At 39.2% G+C, this 23034-nt stretch overlaps 1 protein-coding gene across 1 annotated transcript in view; it reads right to left on the bottom strand.

Moving 5' to 3' along the window:
• The window catches only part of CFAP206 (cilia and flagella associated protein 206), a 39086-nt gene extending 29162 nt beyond the window's left edge, over positions 1-9924 (bottom strand). Inside the window, exons 1-6 of the mRNA XM_049654644.1 lie at positions 9774-9924; positions 6784-6896; positions 6092-6175; positions 3303-3393; positions 1704-1892; positions 750-908 (exon numbers count right to left, since the gene is read on the bottom strand). Coding sequence (XP_049510601.1) covers positions 750-908; positions 1704-1892; positions 3303-3393; positions 6092-6175; positions 6784-6891 — 631 coding nt within the window. The 5' untranslated portion in view covers positions 6892-6896; positions 9774-9924. The remainder of the gene's footprint in view (positions 1-749; positions 909-1703; positions 1893-3302; positions 3394-6091; positions 6176-6783; positions 6897-9773) is intronic.
• Between the last annotated feature and the right edge of the window lie 13110 nt (positions 9925-23034).

Raw genomic sequence — 23034 nt, 5'->3', positions numbered from 1 at the left:
CACTCACACTCTGTCTCTCTCTCTCTCAAAAATAAACAAACATTAAAAAAAAAAAGGAAACTCATCAGGATACCGAAAAAAACAGAACAGTCTAGCAAGATAAGGAACTTTATAAAGAATAGGAACTTGACTTTCTAGAACAGTTTTTAAAACATAAAAACTGACCCTGTTATACTAGATAAGTGATCTGGTAAAAAGATACTAACATCTTCTCAGTGGGCCTACATGTATACCAAATTCATAAGGAAGTTCGTTCTACTGAGTCCCTAATCAAGTATTTCATGAGTGCTTTCAAACTTACAGATGGTGAATGCATTAAGTATGTAACAGCACAGTAAATGCTCCTGGATTTGCAGATTTGCAAATATCCCCTCTTATACCTTTGCATTCTGTTAATTGCATCAGCCACTGTTTTCAGGGTTATTTTTATTTTTTTAATTGGTTATTTGACTTGGAATAAAGAACACAGAGCCCATTGAATTAAGGAGGCTGGCCTCGAGGCAGGCTCCTCATTCCTTCTACTGATTCACTCTCCCCCACTAGCTTCGTGGTTTATAATACTGCAAGTCTTGCCCCAGAAAAACTAAAAATTACCATCCATTATGAAAGTAGTTGTGCCTAAGGTAGAGTCAAAACTGAACACCTTAAATCTAAGAATGCCAGCGGAGTACTGTACGTTATTTTCCTCACTGTGCAGGTTAGATTTTAAACCTGCATAACTTGTAGACTTAACCTAAGGATATACCTACAGTCATCAATGCCTTCTCCTCCTTTTCCACAGTCTCGGTTAAATAAACGAATCCCAGTAACAACCATGGTAAGTTCTTTCAGTTGGCGTTCTTTGTCCTTCTTAGAAAGTGTTAGAAACGTCCCAAGCTCAGCCTGAGGGAAAATACTCTGTAGGGCAGCTAAAACAGACCACAAAAAGGACAACAAAATGGTAGAATAAAGATATCAGATCCTAAACTATAGCGTTCTTTCAGCAGAAAGTTGAGAGGCCTGTCCTTACAGAGCTACTTATATGATTCTTTGCATTTCTGATACCTGGTTACAGAATATATAACAACATTTATCACATGTCAAAGCTGGGCTCCTGAAAATAATGCCATTGCCTTGTATCTATTTTCAATAATTAAGCACCCATCAGTAATTTTTGACAATGGGCATTAAAACAAGCTTTCTAATTAGAATTCTGAATAGAAGAATCACTGCTTTAAAATAATTGTGGAAGAAAGCCAAAAAAGACTAGAAATCTTGCGTCTTCCTTACCTTAAATTATCAAAGTGGGCAAATACTTCCTGAGGCTAAAACAGCGTCCTTTTCCATCATCCATTTTAGGTGACAAATGCAACGCCTTTAATCAATATGAAATCTCCCTTTCCAACAGTCCCCATTACCTGATCAGCCTGGCACTGTTAATCACGCTGCCAGTGTTTCTCTCATGAGGAATGATGGATCCCTGGACATGTGCAGCTCCAAGAAAATTAACAATATGCACTTTCCAGAGGTGCTACTTGGGTTTTAGAGTTAATAAACACTGTAAAATGAATCTGGCTAAGTTTTAACCTCTTATTTGTGCTGATTTTTTTTTCCAGATAAAAAGGGAAATTCAGTCTTCAATACTTTTAATTTAACAGCTTTTACAAGATATACAATGTTCATATCTTTTCACATATGGAATGGGAATCATACAAATTTTTTACCTGTTGCCTCTCTGACAACCTTGATATCTGTAGGGGATCCCAGCCCAGAACGTAGTAACACATAGCTGACAATCTTTCGGTAGAGGCTTTCCAATTCTTCTCTAGTGCATGCTCTGTTATCTGTAATTTCTCTGATAACAGAGCCTAATCTAGACTCCAGGATTCGGTGATGTTCTTCAAGAAATTCCTCTAAAATTGGCAAAGGACAATGTTCCACATATTTGACTTAGAATTCTCATCACAGAAGAAAGTAGGACCAGAGGAAAAAAATAGCTTGGGTATGGCAACTCTATTGCACAAAAACAAGTGTTTTCTTAAGGTGTAATAATCACAATAAAAAATAAACAGTGGTCAGTAAGTAACCTCAAGGCAAAAATCTAGTAGGAAAGATTATTACAGGGCTTTAAATGGCATGTTTTTTCAAAATACATAAGACTTTCAACAGACAACCCAACAGTAATATCTAAGAGGGCTAAAACCTCCTAATTAAGCAGGAAAAGCATAAAAGACAATTTATAATATATATATATATTATATATACACATATACACACACACACACACATATATTTACACTACATGTAAGCCCAGGTAGTGTACTATATGCAAGCATGTATAGTATAAATATACATATATGTAAATATTCCTGTTCGATTATTTTAGGTCTAGATAAATTTACTTTGAATAGCATTACTGGTAATCTGATGCTGCATTGAGAATTACATCCCTCTCCCCTCTTCCTGTGATATGGTGAGGACTAGGCCTAATTGTGACAGAAACCACAATTCACGTAGGACAATTCTTGCAACTAACTCAGTAAGACATCCTATTTTACTATTACAAGGGCAATAATTAACATACCAACCATGTACAATATATATCTAAACCCTTACCACAAAAACAACTGGGAACTTTATGAAATTTAAAAATCTAAATTACAATTTCATCAATTCCATGATCACTTTAAAATTTCATTATTATTAAGCAAAAAAGCAAGATATGTAATTTATATATGTAGCATAACTGCAAGTTGAATACACTTCACCAAATGGTTAATAATAATGGTATTGCAGTGGGGCAGAGGGAGTCTAGTCTATAGAGGAATTTATTTTCCTCTTTCTCTTGTTTCCAGTGTACCTTTGATGTATATATTAAACTACTTACATAAGGAAATAAGTTCTAAACTTCAATTTCCCGTCATTCATTTCATTTTGAGATAGTTACCTAATTTAGGTAAGCACTATAAGATAATATAAAGCAAAAACAAAAAAATCAGCAAATTAGAAACTCTTAACTTCAGTGGGCTGATTGTTTTAATTTCTAATTATAGTGTTAGCGATAAAATGGTTAAAGCACAATGGACTTGGAAACATAACTATCATAGGCATAATAATTAGACTTTACTTTTAACACTCACAAAGGCCATTAATGTTTTTCTCATTGAGCATATCCACCTTCATTACATTCTTCAAAGTTGGAAAATTTTTCAAAAGATAGACTAAAAAATTAAATTAATCACTGTCAACCAAATGAAGCCCTTATTACTTGCAATACAATATGAATCCTTTAAAAAGGGTATCAAAATAGGTAGATATGTTACCTCGACTTGTATAATTCATATCAAAGTAGACTTGCATCTTAATGGTGTCCAGGGATGGATTTTTACTATCCAATAGCCGAGATACACAAAGCTAGAAAAGAATATCCCATGTTTCTGGTTATATTTTCTGAAATATAAGTATTTCCTACAGTTATTTTCAAAAATTAAGAGAAACATCAAGGCAATGGTTTCTGATATTTATCCACCAATAGCCCCTTTTATTATTTTGCTCTTTGAGGACTTCATGCTTCACAGTTTACCCCACCACAACGTTTATTAAGTAATAAGTTATTTCCCTGAGATCAGCAATATCACCATATGCAGGTGGCTAATAGTCTAGTCAAAGGTGAGAAATCTGACCCTTTGGTTTGTCTATCCAGTCTGGATATGAGTAAATGCTCCACGAAGCTTAGGCTCCTGTCCAGAGCTCATCTAGAGCCCCTCATTACTATTTATTTGAGCCTCTTAAGCAACACTCATTCTTTGCTGATTTTGGGGGTTACTTTTATTTCATAAAAGGCTGTTCCTCTCTCACAAAATCTCTTTGGCTCTGGTTTCTATTTCAAAATTTCCTCCCCTGGTCTGTTTTCTCCCATTTTCCTCCCACATAGATGGCCCATTCTACTTCTCTTTAGATTAGATGATCAACCTGAATTCTTTCTCTCTTTCCTATCTCACCCCTTAGGCTTTATATATGCAGTCAGCAGACATAGCAGCGGCAACACCCTCCTTGCACCTTCCTGAGCACCAACCCTGCTTTCCTGGGAGGACGGAGACTGAATATAAGACCAAGGCCTGGAACCTGTGCTTTTATGGAGCCTGTGCACCTAGATCCCTCCAGGTGGAAAAGTACTGTTCTAAAAACAAACTTCCTTCACAAATACAAAAATTAACTCATCCACATGATTTTTAATTGAGAAAAAAAGGAAACAATCTTTGTCCTCTGAAGCAAGAGGTACATTGATAATTTATGTACCTGTCACATTAAAATAAATTGAGTTTGATTCTTTTTAACTTAGGTAAGTTAGAGGAAAAAACAAAAACTCTTCTTGAGCCCTGAAAAAGAGAAAAATTTATTTTCTGCCTCTCCTTGATTTTCCTCCAGATCTTTCCAATAAAATTTCTGACCGACCATCACGGCCATTTCCCCTATTGCTAAGAACAGGTTTCATACCACACTTAAAATCAGCACAGAGGGCTCCTGGGTTGTTCAGTCAGTTAAGTGACTGACTCTTGATCTTGGCTTAGGTCATGAGCTCACAGTTCGTGAGGTCAAGCCCCAAGTCAGAGTCTGCACTCACAGCGCTGAGCCTGCTTGGGATTCTCTGTTTCCCTCTCTGCCCCTCCTCCACTCACGTTCTCTGTCTCTCAAAATACATACATACAGACAGACAGACAGACAGACAATCATCACAGAAAGACCCAGCTCTAGGCTGCCCTGCGTAATCATGGAATCTCTACTGCAAAATCATCCTAACAGCTCCAGGCTTCCAAAGCTCTTCCTGATCCCTCTGGAAGCTGCATATAGACCTGTGCTCCATTGTGTGAATTGTTGGCTATGAGAGACGATGGGTGATGGGGTGATGAAAATTTTCTCTGCCATTTGCTTGAGCCCAGGAAATATCCATACACCAGCTTGGGAAAGCTTGTTTATAAAGTCCTTTATGTGAAGGAGGGAATTAAAATTAAAATCATTAAGCCTGGGGGAAAAAAATTATGTTCAATTTTTAGGAAATACATTTAGGAATATTTACAAAATAAATATGTAAACACCTATATCCAGTGAGTCAAACTCAAAACACGTGAAAAAACTAATGATGTCTAAAATTTCTGCCTTCTTTGGTTCCTAAAACTAGTTTTCAGGCAAATATACTTTATTTCTAACTATGAATTATTTGCTAGAGCTTCAATTTTTCCTTCAGAATTGAAAAGCACAAATTACACTGAATCAATAATTATATGAATCTTAATTTAGTACTATGTAATTTTATACTGTATGACAAGTCAGTTAATAATGTTCTCGATGTGGGGCGCCTGGGTAGCTCAGTCAATTAAGCGTCCCAACTTTGGCTCAGGTCATGATCTCACAGTTTGTGGGTTCGAGCCCCACGTCGGGCTCTGTGCTGACAGCTCAGAGCCTGGAGCCTGCTTTGGATTCTGTGTCTCCCTCTCCCTCTGCCGTGCTCGCACTGTCTCTCTGTCTCTCAAAAATAAATAAACACTAAAAGAACTTAAAAAATAATAATGTTTTCAATGTAACATTAGATTAATAACAAGAGGTCTCTAAAATACTGTGAAGATACCACTGCCTGCCAATATCCATACCCGTCCTTCCTAATAGCCCCAATCTGGACTGGGACAAAGATTTGTTCTGTTGAAAAAAAGAAAAAGAAATCAATGTCCCAGGTTCACTTGCATTATCATTCTGGTCAATAAATGTAAGCACATGAGAAAAGTTCTGAGAAAGCTATTACTTTCTTAATAGAAAGTGACAGACCCAACTGGCACACACACTTTGCCCTTTGCCCTCTTCCCTCACACCTACCTAGAGATGGAGTAGCTATCTTGTAACCATTGCATGAAAGCCTATACAGGATGGTGGCTCAGGAAGCCAGGAAAAACAACCTGTGTATCTCTAGACTTTATGAGAAACAATACATCTCACACTTGTTTCTACCACTAGTTGGTAGGGTCTTATTTCATGAAGCACAGCACTAATGGCTAACACAACTATTGTATTCAGAATTGCAAATAAATAATTTAAAATTTGAGAACTGTTGTATAACCACCTTAACAAGTTTCTGTACGTCACTTTTCATGAGGGTTCTATCCATGTTAAAGCCATTACTTGGGTCCAAGACAACAGCTTTCACCTGTGAATAGGAAAGAATCTATTAAATCATTTTATCTCATATAATTATGAAACTATTTTGTTTCCATTTTTTAAACAGCTGCCTCCTGATTACTCAGGGGTCGATTATTCAGCTGATTTTATTATCATCCAATTCATCAGCACCTTCATTACAGGTCGAAGAAAGGAAGCAATAAACATCAAATTTGAATATGGTGTTCAAAAAATTATATGGAGAAATAACTTGAAAGCAGTGAGTAGACTCTAGATAGGGAAACTATTTGAATATTTTATCACATTTTTATTGTGTATCATTAAAACAAAAGCAAGAATATAGAGACCAAGGCAATGAGTAATTTTTACAAAGGTGAACAAAAATACACGTTAAAACTCTGACGTATGACATAACTGATGTTTCCAAAACCAATCAAGATCTTCTAAATCAGTTTCTATATATCTAGAACTGACATGCTTCATTGAAAAAAATTTTTTTGCTAACTTGTCCAATGGTCTCAATGTTTTCAACTGAGTAACATTTAGGAAAGCTTCACAGAATTTTAAGAGCGAAATGGGTACCACTTAAGGCTATTTTTTAATAAAGCAGTAATTCAAAAAAATATTCATTCTTACCATAAAAGCTGCCAGAGTTTCAGAAACAGTCTCTCCATGGGCTGCACATTCTTGTCCTATTTCTCGAATGATATTCTTTATAACACTTTCTGCCTGAGTGGGAGGCATTCTAGCTAAATAAAACAATGTTTTTTTTTAAGAATTATATTTGAAATGACTCTATTCAAAAACCCCACCCCCACCCCCAGCCAAGCTTACAGACAAAGTTCACAGGTGGCTGCACTTGGCCCCGACTCTTTGTTTTCCTAGGTCACAGGGCCCTCCCTACACTGTCAGAAAATAGATCCCAACTATAAAACATATTCTTCTCTAGCCTGACCACAACCCTCATCTCAGACAAGCCCCAGACAGAGCCCCAGGAGAAACCTGCTGCCTCCTGCTCTACCTGGACAAGAATTGACCCCCTCCCCACCTCCCCACACCCACCATGGGTACAGGTGCAACCCTCTCACATCCTAAAAGAAGAAAAACAAACAAAAAAAACCCTTAAAAGGCTCAGCCCAGGGGCGCCTGGGTGGCTCAGTAGGTTAAGCCTCTGTTTCTTGGTTTCGGCTCAGGTCATGATCTCACAGTTTGTGAGTTCGAATCTCGTGTTGGGCTCCATGCTGGTGGTTTGGAGCCTGGTTGGGATTCCCTCTCTCCCCCTTCCCTTTCTCTCTGCCCTTACCCTGCTTGCTCTGTCTCTCAAAATAAATAAATAAACTTAAAAAAAAAATTTTTTTAAAAAAGGCCCAACCCAAAAGAAGTCCCGGCGACATCTCTCTGGATATCTGGCCCCTCTCCTCCCATGGAGAGTAAATAAACTCTGTCCTGCCTCTTGCTCTACTCTTCGTGCAATTCTTTGCCACCCTAACAGTATTTATATATGATTTTTTCTTTAGATTTCTTATTATATTTGTAAAGAGTCATACAATTATTTATCTCAACTTATTAGCATGCATTAGCATCTATAAAGATAAAAAACTTCTATATTTATAAAAATGAGGGATTTTGTTGATGACAGAAAGAGCAATCAGGACGTCAAACTGGGACTGAAATATTTCCAATTTTGTGAAAATGACATAAGTAGAGACATTTTTAAAATAGAGCAGGAGCAGCCATTTCAGGGGAACTGCCTCACACGTCCCCTTCTCTGAATCTTTGAACTAAGCCAAACTGCCAACATTCCAAGTCGGCAAGAACAAGAAAATCCTGTTTGAAAAGCATGATGATAAATACGAACTTTTGACTAGTGACTACTTCACCTGACCAATGAATGAAGTATAAATCTAGCCCTGCCTGTCAGCACCAATGAGCTCTTTTTTAAAAACTTACCTACACTTTTTTTTCCATAAAAACCCTGAGGCCACCTCCTTTAATCAGTACACTATTTGGGTTTCTACCTAAATCTGTACACCCCTGACCCCAATCATTTTATCCCAAACAACCGCCTTATCCCTTGAACTGGTTTGTTTTTGGGTTGACAATTTAAATGACAGTCACCAAAAGCATATTTATATTTTTTTAATTGGATAACTAAACATTATTGGGGAGGTAGATATAATGAGAAACATCAGGCCTATGGGCAGATGGCAGATTACAGTTTGAAAGAGGAAACGCTTATGCCACCACATTCACTAAATGATCTTTAATAATTATATGAGACTCTTGGAAAACAATTCTTGCTTGGATCATCTAAATTCTCTTCCCTACACATCCAAGTTGGAGTTTGGACTTTTGATTAAAAACATAAAAGAAAAAAATCAAAATCTATTATGTGAAATATCAAACAATTTTTAAATGAACTCCTAGTATTAATTCCATTTACTACAAACCAGTAAAGGGTGGTAGGTTTTAATGATTATTGAGTTTTCCGATCTTCCTAAGCATCCATCAGTAACTGAGCACAGGATTTCTTTGCATGTAGAGAATAACAAAGACAATTCGGGTAGATAAAGCTAACTCTCAGCATTATTTGTGTTCAGATAAGGTAGCACTTGGCATTTTGTCCAGCAGAACCAGACTGCCTGGGATCCACGGTGACTTGTTCATTTTCTTTTTTTTTTTTTTTTTTTTTTTTTTTTTCTTTTCCTTGGTTATTTTTTTTTCAATATATGAAATTTATTGTCAAATTGGTTTCCATACAACACCCAGTGCTCATCCCAAAAGGTGCCCTCCTCAATACCCATCACCCACCCTCCCCTCCCTCCCACCCCCCATCAAACCTCAGTTTGTTCTCAGTTTTTAACAGTCTCTTATGCTTTGGCTCTCTCCCACTCTAACCTTTTTTTTTTTTTCTTTCCCCTCCTCCATGGGTTTCTGTTAAGTTTCTCAGGATCCACATAAGAGTGAAAACATATGGTACCTGTCTTTCTCTGTATGGCTTATTTCACTTAGCATCACGCTCTCCAGTTCCATCCACGTTGCTACAAAGGGCCATATTTCGTCCTTTCTCATTGCCATGTACCTGAGACTCTGGACATTTGCTTCCCCTCTGCGTAAGCCGGCTTCCTCCTCTAAAAAATTTGATGAGACTACTACCCTCTCCCCAGAGTTGTCCCAAGACCTAAGTAAGTTCTACACACTTAGTGTTTAAAACAGCACGTGGCATAACGCAAGCGCTTAATACAACGTGTAACTAGTATTCAAAAAGTGTTAGTTGCGCGTGTGCGCGTGTCCGTCTGTGCGTGCGCCCGTGTCTGTGCGCGTTCCCGAGTGCCGTGGGCCCCGCGCAGGGGGTCACTACTGACTCCCCTCAGTACCCTCCTCCTTCCCACTTGAAGCTCTACATCTCCCGACATCTGGCCTTTAGGGGTGCGAGTAGCACCCCGGAGAGACCCGAACCTCTGATGCCGGCTCAGAGCGAGTTAGAGGTCTGACCTGCGGGCCTGGGCGACTCCGGCCGGAAGCAACCTGTTTCCGCTCAGCCTGGGCGCAAGGAAAGGAGTTCTGACCGACAGTTAGGTCTCAACCGAGGCTGCACAGAGAGTCTCCAGCCTCAGGGGCTTTACCCGCTGTCCGTGCTCCCTCCTCGCGGCTGAAGGGCGCAGAGCCCCGGGTGGGGTCACCGTGGCTTGGAGAGCCGGTGGCCAGTCTATACGATGGTTTCCCTCTTTCCCCGCTTTGCGGGACTTCAGGGTACTCCACGAGGACCCGGTAACCATGGAGATGGAACGCTGGGCCAGAATGGGCGGGGCCGGCATGGGTGGGACCAACGTAGGGAGGAGTGGCTGGGCTCAAGCTGCAGATTTTCCCGGGAAGGATGGGCAAGAGATTTTAAAAACCGAAACAGAATATGGAAGGTCCTAAACCCGAAGTAGACTACAGGTTCACTACACCTCAGTGGTTAATTGTATCAAAACACAAGATTTCCTAAAAAAGAGTACTTACTTTTGTGAAAAATTAATAAAAGGAAACGTCACTAAAAGCGCAGTTGAGAGGCTAGAAGGGGAGCCTGGTAGGGGGAGCCTCTACCTCTTCACCATTAAATTATAGGAAGAATTGTCAGTTACACACTTCAACAAAAGAACCCTCAAAAGGAAAGAATCACCAATTACAGGCCTCAACAGAGAAAGATGTATATTGTAGCCTATAAGAAATTGACTACCCCTGCAACTCAGCCAGTGAGAAACCTTCATCCCCCTAAATTCTTGCTTTTCTCCAATGGACTTTTATTCAAAACAACCCCTCCCAACTTCCTCCTTCTCAATTAAATAATGTTCCTTTGCTTTGTTTGTTGTTTTTGCCTACCGCTCTTATCCCAAGTTGCAGTCATCTGTTATTCCTGAATAAACCTATTTTGCTAGTGAACTAACTGAAGCTTTATTTTTCTTAAAGTCAGCACAGAGCCAAATGCAGGACTCCAACTCACAGATGGTGAGATCATGACCTGAGCCCAAATCAAAAGTCTGTCACTTAACCAAGTCGATGCCACCTTTAAAAGGGAGCCAGGGGAGGCAGGATCCAGTGTGGAGAGGATAAGAAAATGGAGGGGCTGTATTGTTGGAGTTTATATAAAAGTACCTGGGTTTTTTGGGTTTTTTTTAAATAAAAAGGATCACAGTTTAACTTCATGCACTGTTTAAAGGAAGTCTGTAATAGGATGGTGTAAGATGTCAGAAGAGAAAACCACACATTCAAGGAAGCACATTATAAGGACACACCCACGACTAAAGTTGGGATAATGAGGTTTTATTCCTTAACAGTAATGTTCATTAGGCCTGCCTACTGACATGGAAGTATAAAATGGGATTAAACCGATACTAGAAACCAGTATCAACAAAGTTTTATTTTTATTTTTATTTTTTATTTTTATTTTTTTTTTAATTTTTTTTTAACGTTTATTTATTTTTGAGACAGGGAGAGACAGAGCATGAACGGGGGAGGGGCAGAGAGAGAGGGAGACACAGAATCTGAAACAGGCTCCAGGCTCTGAGCTGTCAGCACAGAGCCCCACGCGGGGCTCGAACTCACGGACCGCGAGATCATGACCTGAGCCGAAGTCGGATACCCAACCGACTGAGCCACCCAGGCGCCCCAACAAAGTTTTATTTTTAAACAGGCTACTGACAATTTTTCTGAAACAGCAAAGACAGTTGACCCTTGAACATCTTTGGGTGCTCTGACACCCACCTCCTCCCTCAAAAATCGAAAGTTTTTGACTCTGCAAAAACTTAATTACTAATAGCCTACTGTTAACCAGAAACTTACCCATAACACAGTTGATTAACATGTATTTTGTATGTTGTATGTATTATATACTGTGTCCTTACAATAAAGCTAGAGGAAAAAATGTTATGGGGTGAAGTAGGTAAAGGGAATTAAGAGGTACAAACTTCCAGTTATAAAACAAGTAAGTCACAAGTATGCAGGTATGCAAAGCATAACCTAGGGAAAAAAAATCAATAATACTGTAATAATGCTGTATGGTGACAAATCATGGCAGATGATAACTACACTTATCATGGTAAGTATTTCATGAGGTATTAAGTATTTATTCATTATGTTGTACACCTGAAACTAATGTTGCATGTCAACCATACTTTAAATAAATAAATTAATTAATTAATTAAATTTTAAAAATTATTTTTAAAAATCCACTTTTCTTTATGATTGCAAACTATCTTTAAAGGCAATAAATGATGAGGGGCACCTGGGTGGTTCAGTCGGTTGAGTTTACAACTTCAGCTCAGGTCATGATCACATGGTTCATGGGTTCGAGCCCCATGTCAGGCTCTGCACTGAGAGCTTGGTGCCTGCTTGGGATTCTCTCTCTCCCTCTCTCTCTGCCCTTCCCTGCTATGCTCTCTCTCTCAAAAATAAATAAATAGGGGCACCTGGGTGGCGCAGTCGGTTAAGCGTCCGACTTCAGCCAGGTCACGATCTCACGGTCCGTGAGTTCGAGCCCCGCGTCGGGCTCTGGGCTGATGGCTCGGAGCCTGGAGCCTGTTTCCGATTCTGTGTCTCCCTCTCTCTCTGTCCCTCCCCCGTTCATGCTCTGTCTCTCTCTGTCCCAAAAATAAAATAAACGTTGAAAAAAAAATTTTTTTTAAATAAATAAATAAACATTTTTTTAAAGGTAACAAATGATGAGTGAAAGCATTAATTCTTTGTTTCTTATCTTTTTGTCCATCACATGAGTCAACCAGTAGACAAACAACAAGCCTTAGGATCAGATTTTCACAAATCAGGGGGAAGTTGAAACTTTTACTGCAGATAACCGAGCATGGGGTCCTGCTCTTTCATGTATTACAGATGAATCAAAATTATAAAAACACAAAATGAAACAAATTAAACCAGTGAATTCTATTATCATGAAATTGAAACCTCTAAAAAAAAGTGAAGGCAGTAGTGGTTCTTTCTTAAAATTATTTTTCCCTTATAATAATCCTCATCAGGAAAACAAGATCCAAGCACAACAACCTTTGCTATTATAGGCTCTGTGGCCAAGATTCTCAAGTCTAAGTCTGGAGATGGGTAGCGTTCCTTGGGAGCCCCCATGATGAACTCTGATATGCCCTACTTATCCATTTTGTGTATGTGGACAATATTACTGCGAGTGTCTTCCTGTCTTTACCCACCCACTCCCACACCCATTTCCCCAATCTTTAACTCATAACCAAGTCTTCATTAATGTCTGTCAAATCCATTCAGTTCTCTCCATTCCCACTTCTCCTGAATTAACTGAAGCAATCTTTTCTTGTCTGGATTACTGCAGCAGCCGACTAACTGAGCTCCCTGACTTCAGTGTTATACCCTCCAAATCTTTGCCTATACTAAAATGATATTTTAAAAATATAAATCTTATTGTGTCATTCTCCTGCTTAAAATCTCATGAAGGCTTCTGAGTGGCTTTGGAGTGAAGTTCAAACTCCTAGGCATGGCATATAAGGGCTTTCATGGTGTGATCTCAGCTCCACCCATCCAACCTCAGCTCTTGCAACTGCCTCCCTCCTCCTCACAGAACACTCTTTCCATTTTCTGATCATGTTGGATTACTCACTGGCCTCCCTTGCGTATAGGTTACTCCCTCTAGATGATGTCCCTTTTCCCTCTTCACCTGGCTAATTTCTCCGTGTTTCCAGAAGTCATGTCTATTTTGAAGCTTTCTGTGGCCTGACAATATTAGGTTTAGGGTCCTAAACCTTAACATCTATCTAATTCCAAAACATTTTCACCACTCCCCAAAGAAAGTTCCATACCCATTAAGCAATCACTCCCCATTCCCCTTCCCCACAGTACTTACATTTGACAGAGCTGTCAGTACTCTAAGGAAGTCTATTTTCTTGTCTGTCTCTTCTACTAGACCATAGGCTCCTTGAAGGCAGGGAACATGTTTTGTGGACCTAAGAACAGAGCCTGGTATGAAATAGTCACACCAGATTATTTGGATAAAGAAGGTGAGTATAGGTGTGGGTGAATGAAAAAAAGAGAAATTTTGGAAGTCTTTAACGTCTTTACTGGAGGGTTGGATAAATTTCAGAAGGAAATAACAATTTTAGAGGGAAAGGAGAAAGCATTTAAATTATAGGTCTCCAGAAGAACTTCTGACTCTACCTTGGCTCTCCTGATTCAGGATGCCCTACTTATCCCCAAGCACCCCTTTACGCAGCCCCAAGAAGAGACTGCCCTCAGTCTTCTCCCCTTCCTTCCATGCCTCAAACTAGAGCTGAACAGTTTCTAGTGGTACCTGGGCTTCAGAAGGTGGGGGCTGAGTTAACTAACCCCTAGGCTTATAAGACTTCTTAGGAGACCAGGTGTTGGAGATAGGCATGGGGGGTGGGGGTGGGGATTTGGTTCCAGATTGAATTTCATCTTTGTTATTTTCTCCCACAATGGGGAGAACTATGGCATGACTCCCAAAGGTGAACTTTAATTTGGTACAGTCTAAACCTTTATTAAAGGAAGAATATTTTCTCAGTTATCAAGGAACTCACCTTGCTCTGAAGCCCATAAGTCCTCATTTTTGTGAGGAGGGATTTTTTTTTGGCTCCCCTTCCAGGTTTGCTGAAATTATAAAAGAGTTACATTCCACTTTCAGCAGCTGTCTTCTTTTGACCAAATAAAGGCCAAAGACCCATCAAATTATTTCCTTTCAATTGTTCCTCTGATGGGGCAGGCTGGATTGCCAGTTCCTCCTGACACACTGCAAGGGATAATGTATCGCCTGGATTTCTCACTCCACTCCAAGCTCATTATCTCTAACACCAATCTTCTCTCCAAACCAGTCCTGCTCTCTTCATTCTTTATTGGGATGAATTGCCTTTAATTTATTAACAGGCCCCGTAATTTAAGCAGCCCCAAACCTGCTTTGGGTAACCCTGCTTCTCTCCCTCCCTGATGTTTCACACTCAGATCCATCACTAAGCCTATATATCCTACCTTTTTAGCGTGTCTCATAGCCATTCCCTTCCCTAACTACCATGTTCTGAGGTCCATTACTGGAATCTCTTACATGTTTCCTTTGCTTCCAGCCTGCTCCACTCCCAAAGGCAAAGCTGATCGTATAATTCCCTATGTACAGCCGTTTGGAGACTTCTCATTACCTACAGGAGAAAATCCAGTTCCCCTTGCATGGGATGCAAGTTCCTTCTTGATCTGGCCTCTTCATCATTAGACCTGCACTGTCCAGAATGGTAGCCACCAGCCATATGATCTGTTTACATTTAAATTAGTTAAAATTAGATGAAATTTAAAATTCAATTCCTCAGTTTCCCTACCACATGTGGCTAGTGGCTACTGCATTTGACCATGAAGATATAAAACAGTTCCCTCCTGCACTGTTGGTGGGAATACAAACTGGTACAGCCACTCTGAAGAACAGTATGGAGGTTCCTCAAGAAACTAAAAACAGAACCACCCTATGATCCAGCAATTGCACTATTATGTATTTACCCAAAGGACACAAAAATACAGATGTGAAGGGATATGTGCATCCCAATGTTGGTGGCAGCATTATCAACAATAACAAAACTATGGAAAGAGCCGAAATGTCCATTGACTGATGAATAAAGAATATGTGGTATATATACATAGTGGAATATTATTCGGCCATCAAAAAGAATGAAATCTTGCCATTTGCCATGAATGGATGGAGCTAGAATTAACTCAAAAGGGATTACTTACACTAAGTGAAATAAGTCAGTCAGAGAAAGACTACCATATAATTTCACTTATATGTGGCATTTAAGAAACAAAAGAGATGAACATATGCGAAGTGGGGTGAAAAGAGAGAGAGGGAAATAAATCATAAAAGACTCTTAAAGACAGAGAACAAACTGAGGGTTGATGGAGAGAAGTGGTTGGGGAATGGGCTAGATGGGTGATGGGCATTAAGGAGGGCACTTGTTCTGATGAGCACTGGGTATTTTATGTAAGTGAGGAATCACTGAATTCTACTCCTGAAACCAATATTGCATTGTATGTTAACTAACTAGAATTTAACTAAAAATTTGAAAAAAAAAAGAATTTCCACTCCTTTAGGTAAATACTAAAGAGTGAAATTACGGACTCATAAGACTATGTTTAATTTTCAAAAAAACACCTGCCATACTATCTTCCAAGGTTGCTGTACCATTTTGCATTCTCACCAGCAATGAATGAGAGTTCCATGTGCTCCACATTTTCACGTGCACTTGATATTGTCAATATTTTGGATGTTCCCCATTCTAAAAGGTGTGTAATAGTATCTCACTGCTTTCATTTTGCAACTCCTTAATGACTATATGTTAAACATCTTTTCAAATGTTGTTTGTTATCTGGATATCTGTTTTTGTGAGGTGTCTATTCATATTTTGTGTCCATTTAAAAAATTGAGTTGTTTGGGACACCTGGGTGGCTCAGTTAAGCATCTGACTCTTGGTTTTGCCTCAAGTCATGATCTCTCAGTTCGTGAGATCAAGCCCCAAGTTGGGCTCTGCACTGACAGCTTGGAGCCTGCTTGGGATTCTCTTTTTCCCTCCCTCTCTCTGCCCCTCTCCCTTTCATGCATGGTCTCTATCAAAAATAAATAAATTTTAAATAAAAATCAAGTTGTTTGTTTTCTTGCTGTTGAGTTTCAAGAATTCTTTGTATATTTTGAGAAATAGTTGTTGTTGTTGTTGTTGTTGTTTTTTATCAGATATGTGTTTTGCAAAGACTGTCCCAGTCTATGGTTGTCTTTACATGCTCTTAATCAGCTCTTTTGCAGAATAGAGTTCTTAATTTTAATTAAGTCCAACTTACCAATTTTTTCTTTCATGGATTGTGCTTTTGATGTTTTATTTAGAAAGTGATTGCCAAACCCAAGGGCACGCAGATTGTTTTTGTTTTTTTTTTCCTATGTTATCCTCAAGGAGGTCTTACAGTTTTGTACAGTTAGGTCTATGATCCATTTTGAGTTAATTTTGTGACAGGTTTAAGGTTTGTATTTGTTGCTTGTTTTTATGTTTCTGGATCTCCAGTTATTCCAGCACATTTGTTGAAAAGATTATCCTTTCTCCTTTGAATTGTACTTGCTCCTTTGGTCAAAGATCAGCTGACTACATTTGTGCGGATCAATATTGCTGGTATCTCTATTCTATTCCATTGATCTGTCTATTCTTTGACCAATACCACACTGTCTTGTTTACTATAGGCTTGTAGTAAGTCTGAAAGTAAGGTACCATCAGTTATTCCATTACTTTCTTGTCTTTTCATCTTTTACTATTCTAATTTGGCCTTCTGGTTAGATGTTGAAGTGTAGTATTGGTAATACCGAGCTCCATCATTTTCAGAGAAATGCTTATATTATCACATTAATTATAGTATTTGCTGGAAATAAATACCCCCTCCCTTTTTTTTTTTTTTTTGGTTAAGGAAGCTCCCTGCTATTCCTGGTATGGGAATTTGCATTTTGACAAACACTCCAGGCTATTCTAGTTCAAGTGGTCCAGAGACACACACTTTGAAAAAGTAACTAATAGAAAAATACCATATCCAGCAAGGAATTCCCCATCTTTTTAGCATTATATACAAATTCTGTCTTTGATTCTAATGGAGAACGATACACTTGTGTATTAGACACTTTAAAAAATAGATCAGCTATGTTGTTGATGGAGTAATAAACATGACTTAAAATACCAAAAATGTCATAATTTACTGACACTTGTAATTTTTTAACCAATATTAGAATTGCTGAAGACTTCCGGTACAATAAATTGCATGTAACCAGGTAACCATAAGCACAATCAAGATAATGAACATATCATCAGCCCCTCTGCCCCAAGTTCCCTCCTGTCTCAGTGTAATCTCCCTTTCATTCCTCTCTTATGCTTCCATCCCAGGCAACCATTTATCTGCTTTCTGTCTCAATAGATTAGTTTGCATTTTCTAGATGTTTATATAAATGGAATCATACAATATGTATTTTTTGCTTTTCTATTTTTTTTCAGATAGCATAATTGTCTTGAGATTCATCCATGTCGTTGTGTACATCAATAGTTCATTCCCACTTCTTACTGATTAATATTTCATTGTATGGATATATTTTCTTGTCACTAGTAAATCCAAATTTTTAATGTGGTAATAACAAAGTTATTTGGCTCAGAAGAACAGATTAGAAACCCTTTAACATTACAGAAATTCCCCAAACAAGGAAATGAAGAATAAATTATGAGAAAAGGTAGGATCAGGGTAGGATCTTTGTGATGAGAACAAAGTCTGAAAGAGAGAAGGCAGAGGAGGGTGAGGAATTTGGAAAATAAAAATAGAATATGAACTGAAAAATCTATCATGAGAAGTTGGTAGCAGGTACAACAGTCAATTTCAAAACATTTAAGTTTAATGAGGTTAATTTATCAATCTTTTTCTCTACAGTTAATACATTTTATGTTCTATTTAAGAAAAGCTTACCTACCACCAAAGTCTACCTACCACTTGAAGATATTTTAAGTTGCCTTTTAGAAGCTTTACTGTTTGCCTTTCTCATTTAGATCTCTGCTATACTGTGAACTGATTTTGGTCATTGGTGTGAAGTAGAAGCAAATATTCTTCCCTACCCTCACCCCCACCCCATATGGATATCCAGTTGGTCTTACACCATTTATTTAAAAAGATCATTCCTCTTCATCATATTGCAGTGTCTCCTTTACCACAAGTCAGTAGGTGTAAATGTGCTGTTATGGGCCTGTATTCTAGTCTTTTATCCATCCTTGCCACAATACCATACTGTATTAATTATTGTAGCTCTGTAATAGATATTGGTAAGAACAAAACAACCATTGTTCTTCTTTAAGATTATATTGGTTATTTTTAGCTCTTTGCCCTTCCATGTAAAACTTAGTGTAATTTTGTTAATTTTCATGAAACTACTGGTTAGATATTTTTTGGTTTCCATAGATCAACTAGAATCTATAAATTAATCTTTAACCTCTTTATAATATTGGGTCTTTCAATGGACAAGCATTAAATATTTTTCTATTTACTTAGTTCTTTAATTTCTCTCAATAATATTTTATAGTTTCCTGTGCATATGTTTTGCATATCTTTTATTAATTTGAGGGCCATTGGAAAAGTACTGATGTTCAAGCCCCACTCCCAGAGATTCTGAATCAACTGGTCTGGTATAGGTTCCACTGGTATTTCTCCAAGATGCCCAAGTGGTTATAGTGTGTAGCCACAGTTGAGAAACACTGCTCTGGAAACCTCTCTCAAGGCTGAAATTAATCTATTATGTGTGTTCTTGAGGTGCTGTCATTCACCCAGTTAAAAACTGTTTACATATATTATCATCCAGTCTTGGCCTTTTAGCTCTGGAACCTATCAATGTTATCTTATTTGGAAAAAGAGTCTTTGCAGATATAATTAAGTTAAGGACCCTGAGTGAGGAGTCAGTGAGGAGATTCTCCTGGATTATCCAGGTGGGCCCTAAACACCATTCCAAGTATCCTTATAAGAGAGAGGCAAAGGAAGAGAACACAGACACAATGAGGAGAAAGCAATGTGAAGAGGGAGCACAGAGAGATGTAGCTACAAGCCAAGGGATGCCAGCAATCTCCAGAAGATGGAACAGGCAAGCAACAGGTTTTCTCCTAAAGCTTCCAGAGGTAGTGGGGCCTGACGATACCTTTACTTTAGACTTCGGAGCTCTAAAAGCTGTGACAGAATAAATTTCTGTTGTTTAAAGTTACTCAGTTCATGTGAATTTATTACCGCAGCCCTAGGAAATTAATACATGGCCTTTTCGGATAGCATCTGCTCATTTAAACCTACAAGCTGAATATGCTAGAAAAGAAGCATACAAATAGAGTGGAGTGATTAAGGCTTTGGACATGAACTTGGAAAAGTTACTTGAACTCTGTGGGTCTTACTTTTCTAATCTGTACAACAGTGCCTACTGACCAAATGGTCCTTGTGATCATCCGGTTATTTAAGATACAGAAAGCCCTTGGAAGAGATCCTGTGCTAACAATTATTGTAAGAAAAGAAAACATCAGGGGCGCCTGGGTGGCTCAGTCGGTTGAGTGTCCGACTTCGGCTCAGGTCATGATCTCAGGGTTCGTGAGTTCGAGCCCTGCGTCTGGCCCTGTGCTGACAGCTCGGGCCTGGATCCTGCTTCGGATTCTGTGTCTCGCTCTCACTCTGCCCCTCCCCTGCTCATGCTCTGTCTCTCTCTCTGTCTCAAAAATAAATAAAACATTAAAAAAAATGTTAAAAAAAAAAAGAAAACATCATAAAGAAAGAATGTGACACAGCAGGTAGAATGGTTAGGTGTTTTTGTTTTTGTTTGTTTTTTTTTTATTTTTTTTAAATGTTTATTTATTTTTGACAGAGAGAGAGAGAGAGAGAGAGAGAGAGACAGAGCATGAGCGGGGGAGGGGCAGAGAGAGAGGGAGACACAGAATCTGAAACAGGCTCCAGGCTCCGAGCTGTCAGCACAGAGCCTGATGCGGGGCTCAAACTCACAGACCGTGAGATCATGACCTGAGCCAAAGTCAGATGCTTAACCGACTGAGCCCCCCAGGTGCCCCATTTTGTTTTTTTGGGGTTTTTTTGTTTGTTTTTGTTTCTGAAGGAAAAAAATATCTCTTTTTCTAAGACAGAGTTTTAATCAGAGGTGCATAGGGAGCTTCTAAGGCTGTATGGACCTGATACTATATTCAAACTGCTGTGTACATGGGCATTTTTTTTGGAGAGAGGGGTCATGGTTTTATCAGATCCTCAAAGAGTTTTATGATTCAGTGAAGGTTAAGGGTTGAAAAGACGGAGAGGGTGTGAACAGAGAGTGCCGTGGTGAGGAAATACTCTGTTCCACAACACTCCAGCCTCATATTCTCCATCCTTCATTGAAACAAACTTGACAATTACCATGTTGGGCAGGGAGGCCAAGGAGCACAGTACAGTAGTGGAAACAAGGGGTGGCTTAGAGACAAGAGCATTAGATTCATCTTACTTCCTTAATAAACACATCTAAGTAGAAAGAGGAGTGTGCTATGTGAATATAGCTTCTAGGCAAGTCCTCAGCTCCTTCCAGTATGTTGCTGCCCCAGCCTATCCTATATAAAACATTCTGGGTGCAGCTCATGGAATAAATAAGAGAGTCGATAGGGTATGTGCAGGGAAGGGAGACCTAAGACTGGCCTGCGGAGGCAAAGGTGGAATTGATGGACCAGGTAACCTTTCTTGTTTCCTCATTTTAGAAAGCCACAAAAAAGGGGAGCCCTAAGTAAGCTCCCAACACTGTAATCCTGTTATTTTAAATCTGCAATGACCCAGATTTGCTCCATTTGTGTACTTTCCCCAGCAGTACGCCAAGCAAAAGACACTAGCAAAGGTCAAACTGACGTGGAGAAATAGTATGGGAAAATGTGCCAAGCTGACCAGGATGGGGCTGAGTTTACCAAGTGTGTTTACCAAGGCCCACATGGTGGAAAGAGAGAGTAGTGCTATTACTTCTGATACTGAGTGAGACGAAGCTGAGGTTTGTGGAGTCTAAATGTCAAGAAAGGGTGAAATGAAAATTTCCTGGTGTGTGATCAGTGTTACCACTAAAACACGTTGGAATGGCGGGAAGACCAAATTTGTGCTGTCTACAGCATGTATAAGTGAGGTACTATTGAGGCTGAACAACAACCTCTATGAGGGAATTAAGGGAATAAGTATTGCCAAGTGTGTGACTTTTCATTCCCAGAAAGAATAATAATCAGGTTGTTATCCTCAGAGGTAAGCAGAGCTCCTAAGAAGGAAGCTCCTCCTGCTGCTTTAATATCATCTTTCATACAAAAACAAACAAACAAAAAAACACTGAGAAGGATTACTTCCAAATTCAGCCTCAATGATATACAATAAGTGATAACCACACAAATGATGGAAAGGATTCCTATGTAGACCATCATGCCACTTTTCTTACCTATATGTAAGGGAGCCATCTGCTGTCAAAACAGGATCCTACAGCTACAAATTCTTCCACTTCTCCCTGCAACTACTTAACTGCATAAGCTAGTTCCAGACCAACAATTCTATAGAATTCTGTAGAATCCGAGAAATTGACATAAATCACTTTTAGAGAGAAGTAACTCAGAGTACCCAATCTGTTTTGCAAGTCAGAAGATATTCATTTCTTCTGAATATTCATTTTGCAAGTCATAAGATATTCACTTAAATACATTTATTACATACTGCAATTCTCAAAGAGGGTTCTGTCTTGCAGGAATTAATACGGCAGTCTGTAATCACAAACGTCCCTGTCAATTTCCTTCTTCGTGTTTTTGGTAATATTATTCCTTCCTCAACTTGTCTTTGCCTGTCCCAGTCCCACCCAACCCACATCCTCAGTTCAAGCCTTATTGCATTCATGAAGACTCTGTCATTGCTCTAGCATACAACGACCTCTCCTTGGACCTCTGCTGTACCAGTTGGCACATCATCGTCCACGCACCGCTTCATGGTAACGTATGCTGACGGCCAGCATACCACACATCCGCACTGTTGTAAGCACTTCACTTGTATTAACCTGTTCAGTTCTCGTAACAACCCTATGAGGTAGTTACTATTACAATCCCCATTTTGCAAAAGAGGAAATTGAGCCTGAGCGAGGCTAAAAAGACCCCTGTCCAACACCATCAAGGCTATCACACCGTGTGGCCACCATTAAACTCACACGTCAGCCTTTCCCATTTGCTTATAAGCACTCAGAGAACAAGAACCGTGTTGTAACATTCTTCAGGAGTTTTCACGGTGCCTGGCCTGGCGCTAGGATCTTAGGGGCTGATGTCCACAGCTTTACCACAGTTTACTAATTTTACAGTAAGTCAGAAGACTGTGAGAAGAAGATCATTTTGTCCCATTTAATCAGGCACATAAAAAAAGAGATACTACAGTAATACCAAGAAACTTGTACTGAGGATGTACTATGAGCCAGGCACCGTGGTAGGTATGTTTATATACTAACTTATTGAATCCTTTGAATAAGTCATTTAAGAAAGGTATGCTTATACATATTTGGCCCTTGAGGAAACTGAAGCACAGAGAGGTAGAGTAACTTGCTTGAGGTCACACAGACTCCAGCCTATGCCTAATCTACATGCTATCATCTCATACTTACTACATAAGAATGCTTCTCTGCAAAGGAGTTTAGAAATTTTGAAGGCTATAAAATGAAAATGACCTTCCCCATCTTATACCAACTCTCAATCTTGCAGGAGTGGTACAAGAAGGTGAGTCTCCACAGATGCATTGCACTGTCCCTTGGGGACCTCACTGGTTACTGCTGCCACCATGAGCTGACCTCAGGGGGGCACTGCTCCCCTTTTAACA

Source organism: Panthera uncia, assembly GCF_023721935.1.
Source record: "Panthera uncia isolate 11264 chromosome B2 unlocalized genomic scaffold, Puncia_PCG_1.0 HiC_scaffold_24, whole genome shotgun sequence".
Taxonomy (NCBI): Eukaryota; Metazoa; Chordata; class Mammalia; order Carnivora; family Felidae; genus Panthera; species Panthera uncia.
Note: the sequence above shows the minus strand (reverse complement) of the source record. Positions and strands in the feature narration are given on the sequence as shown.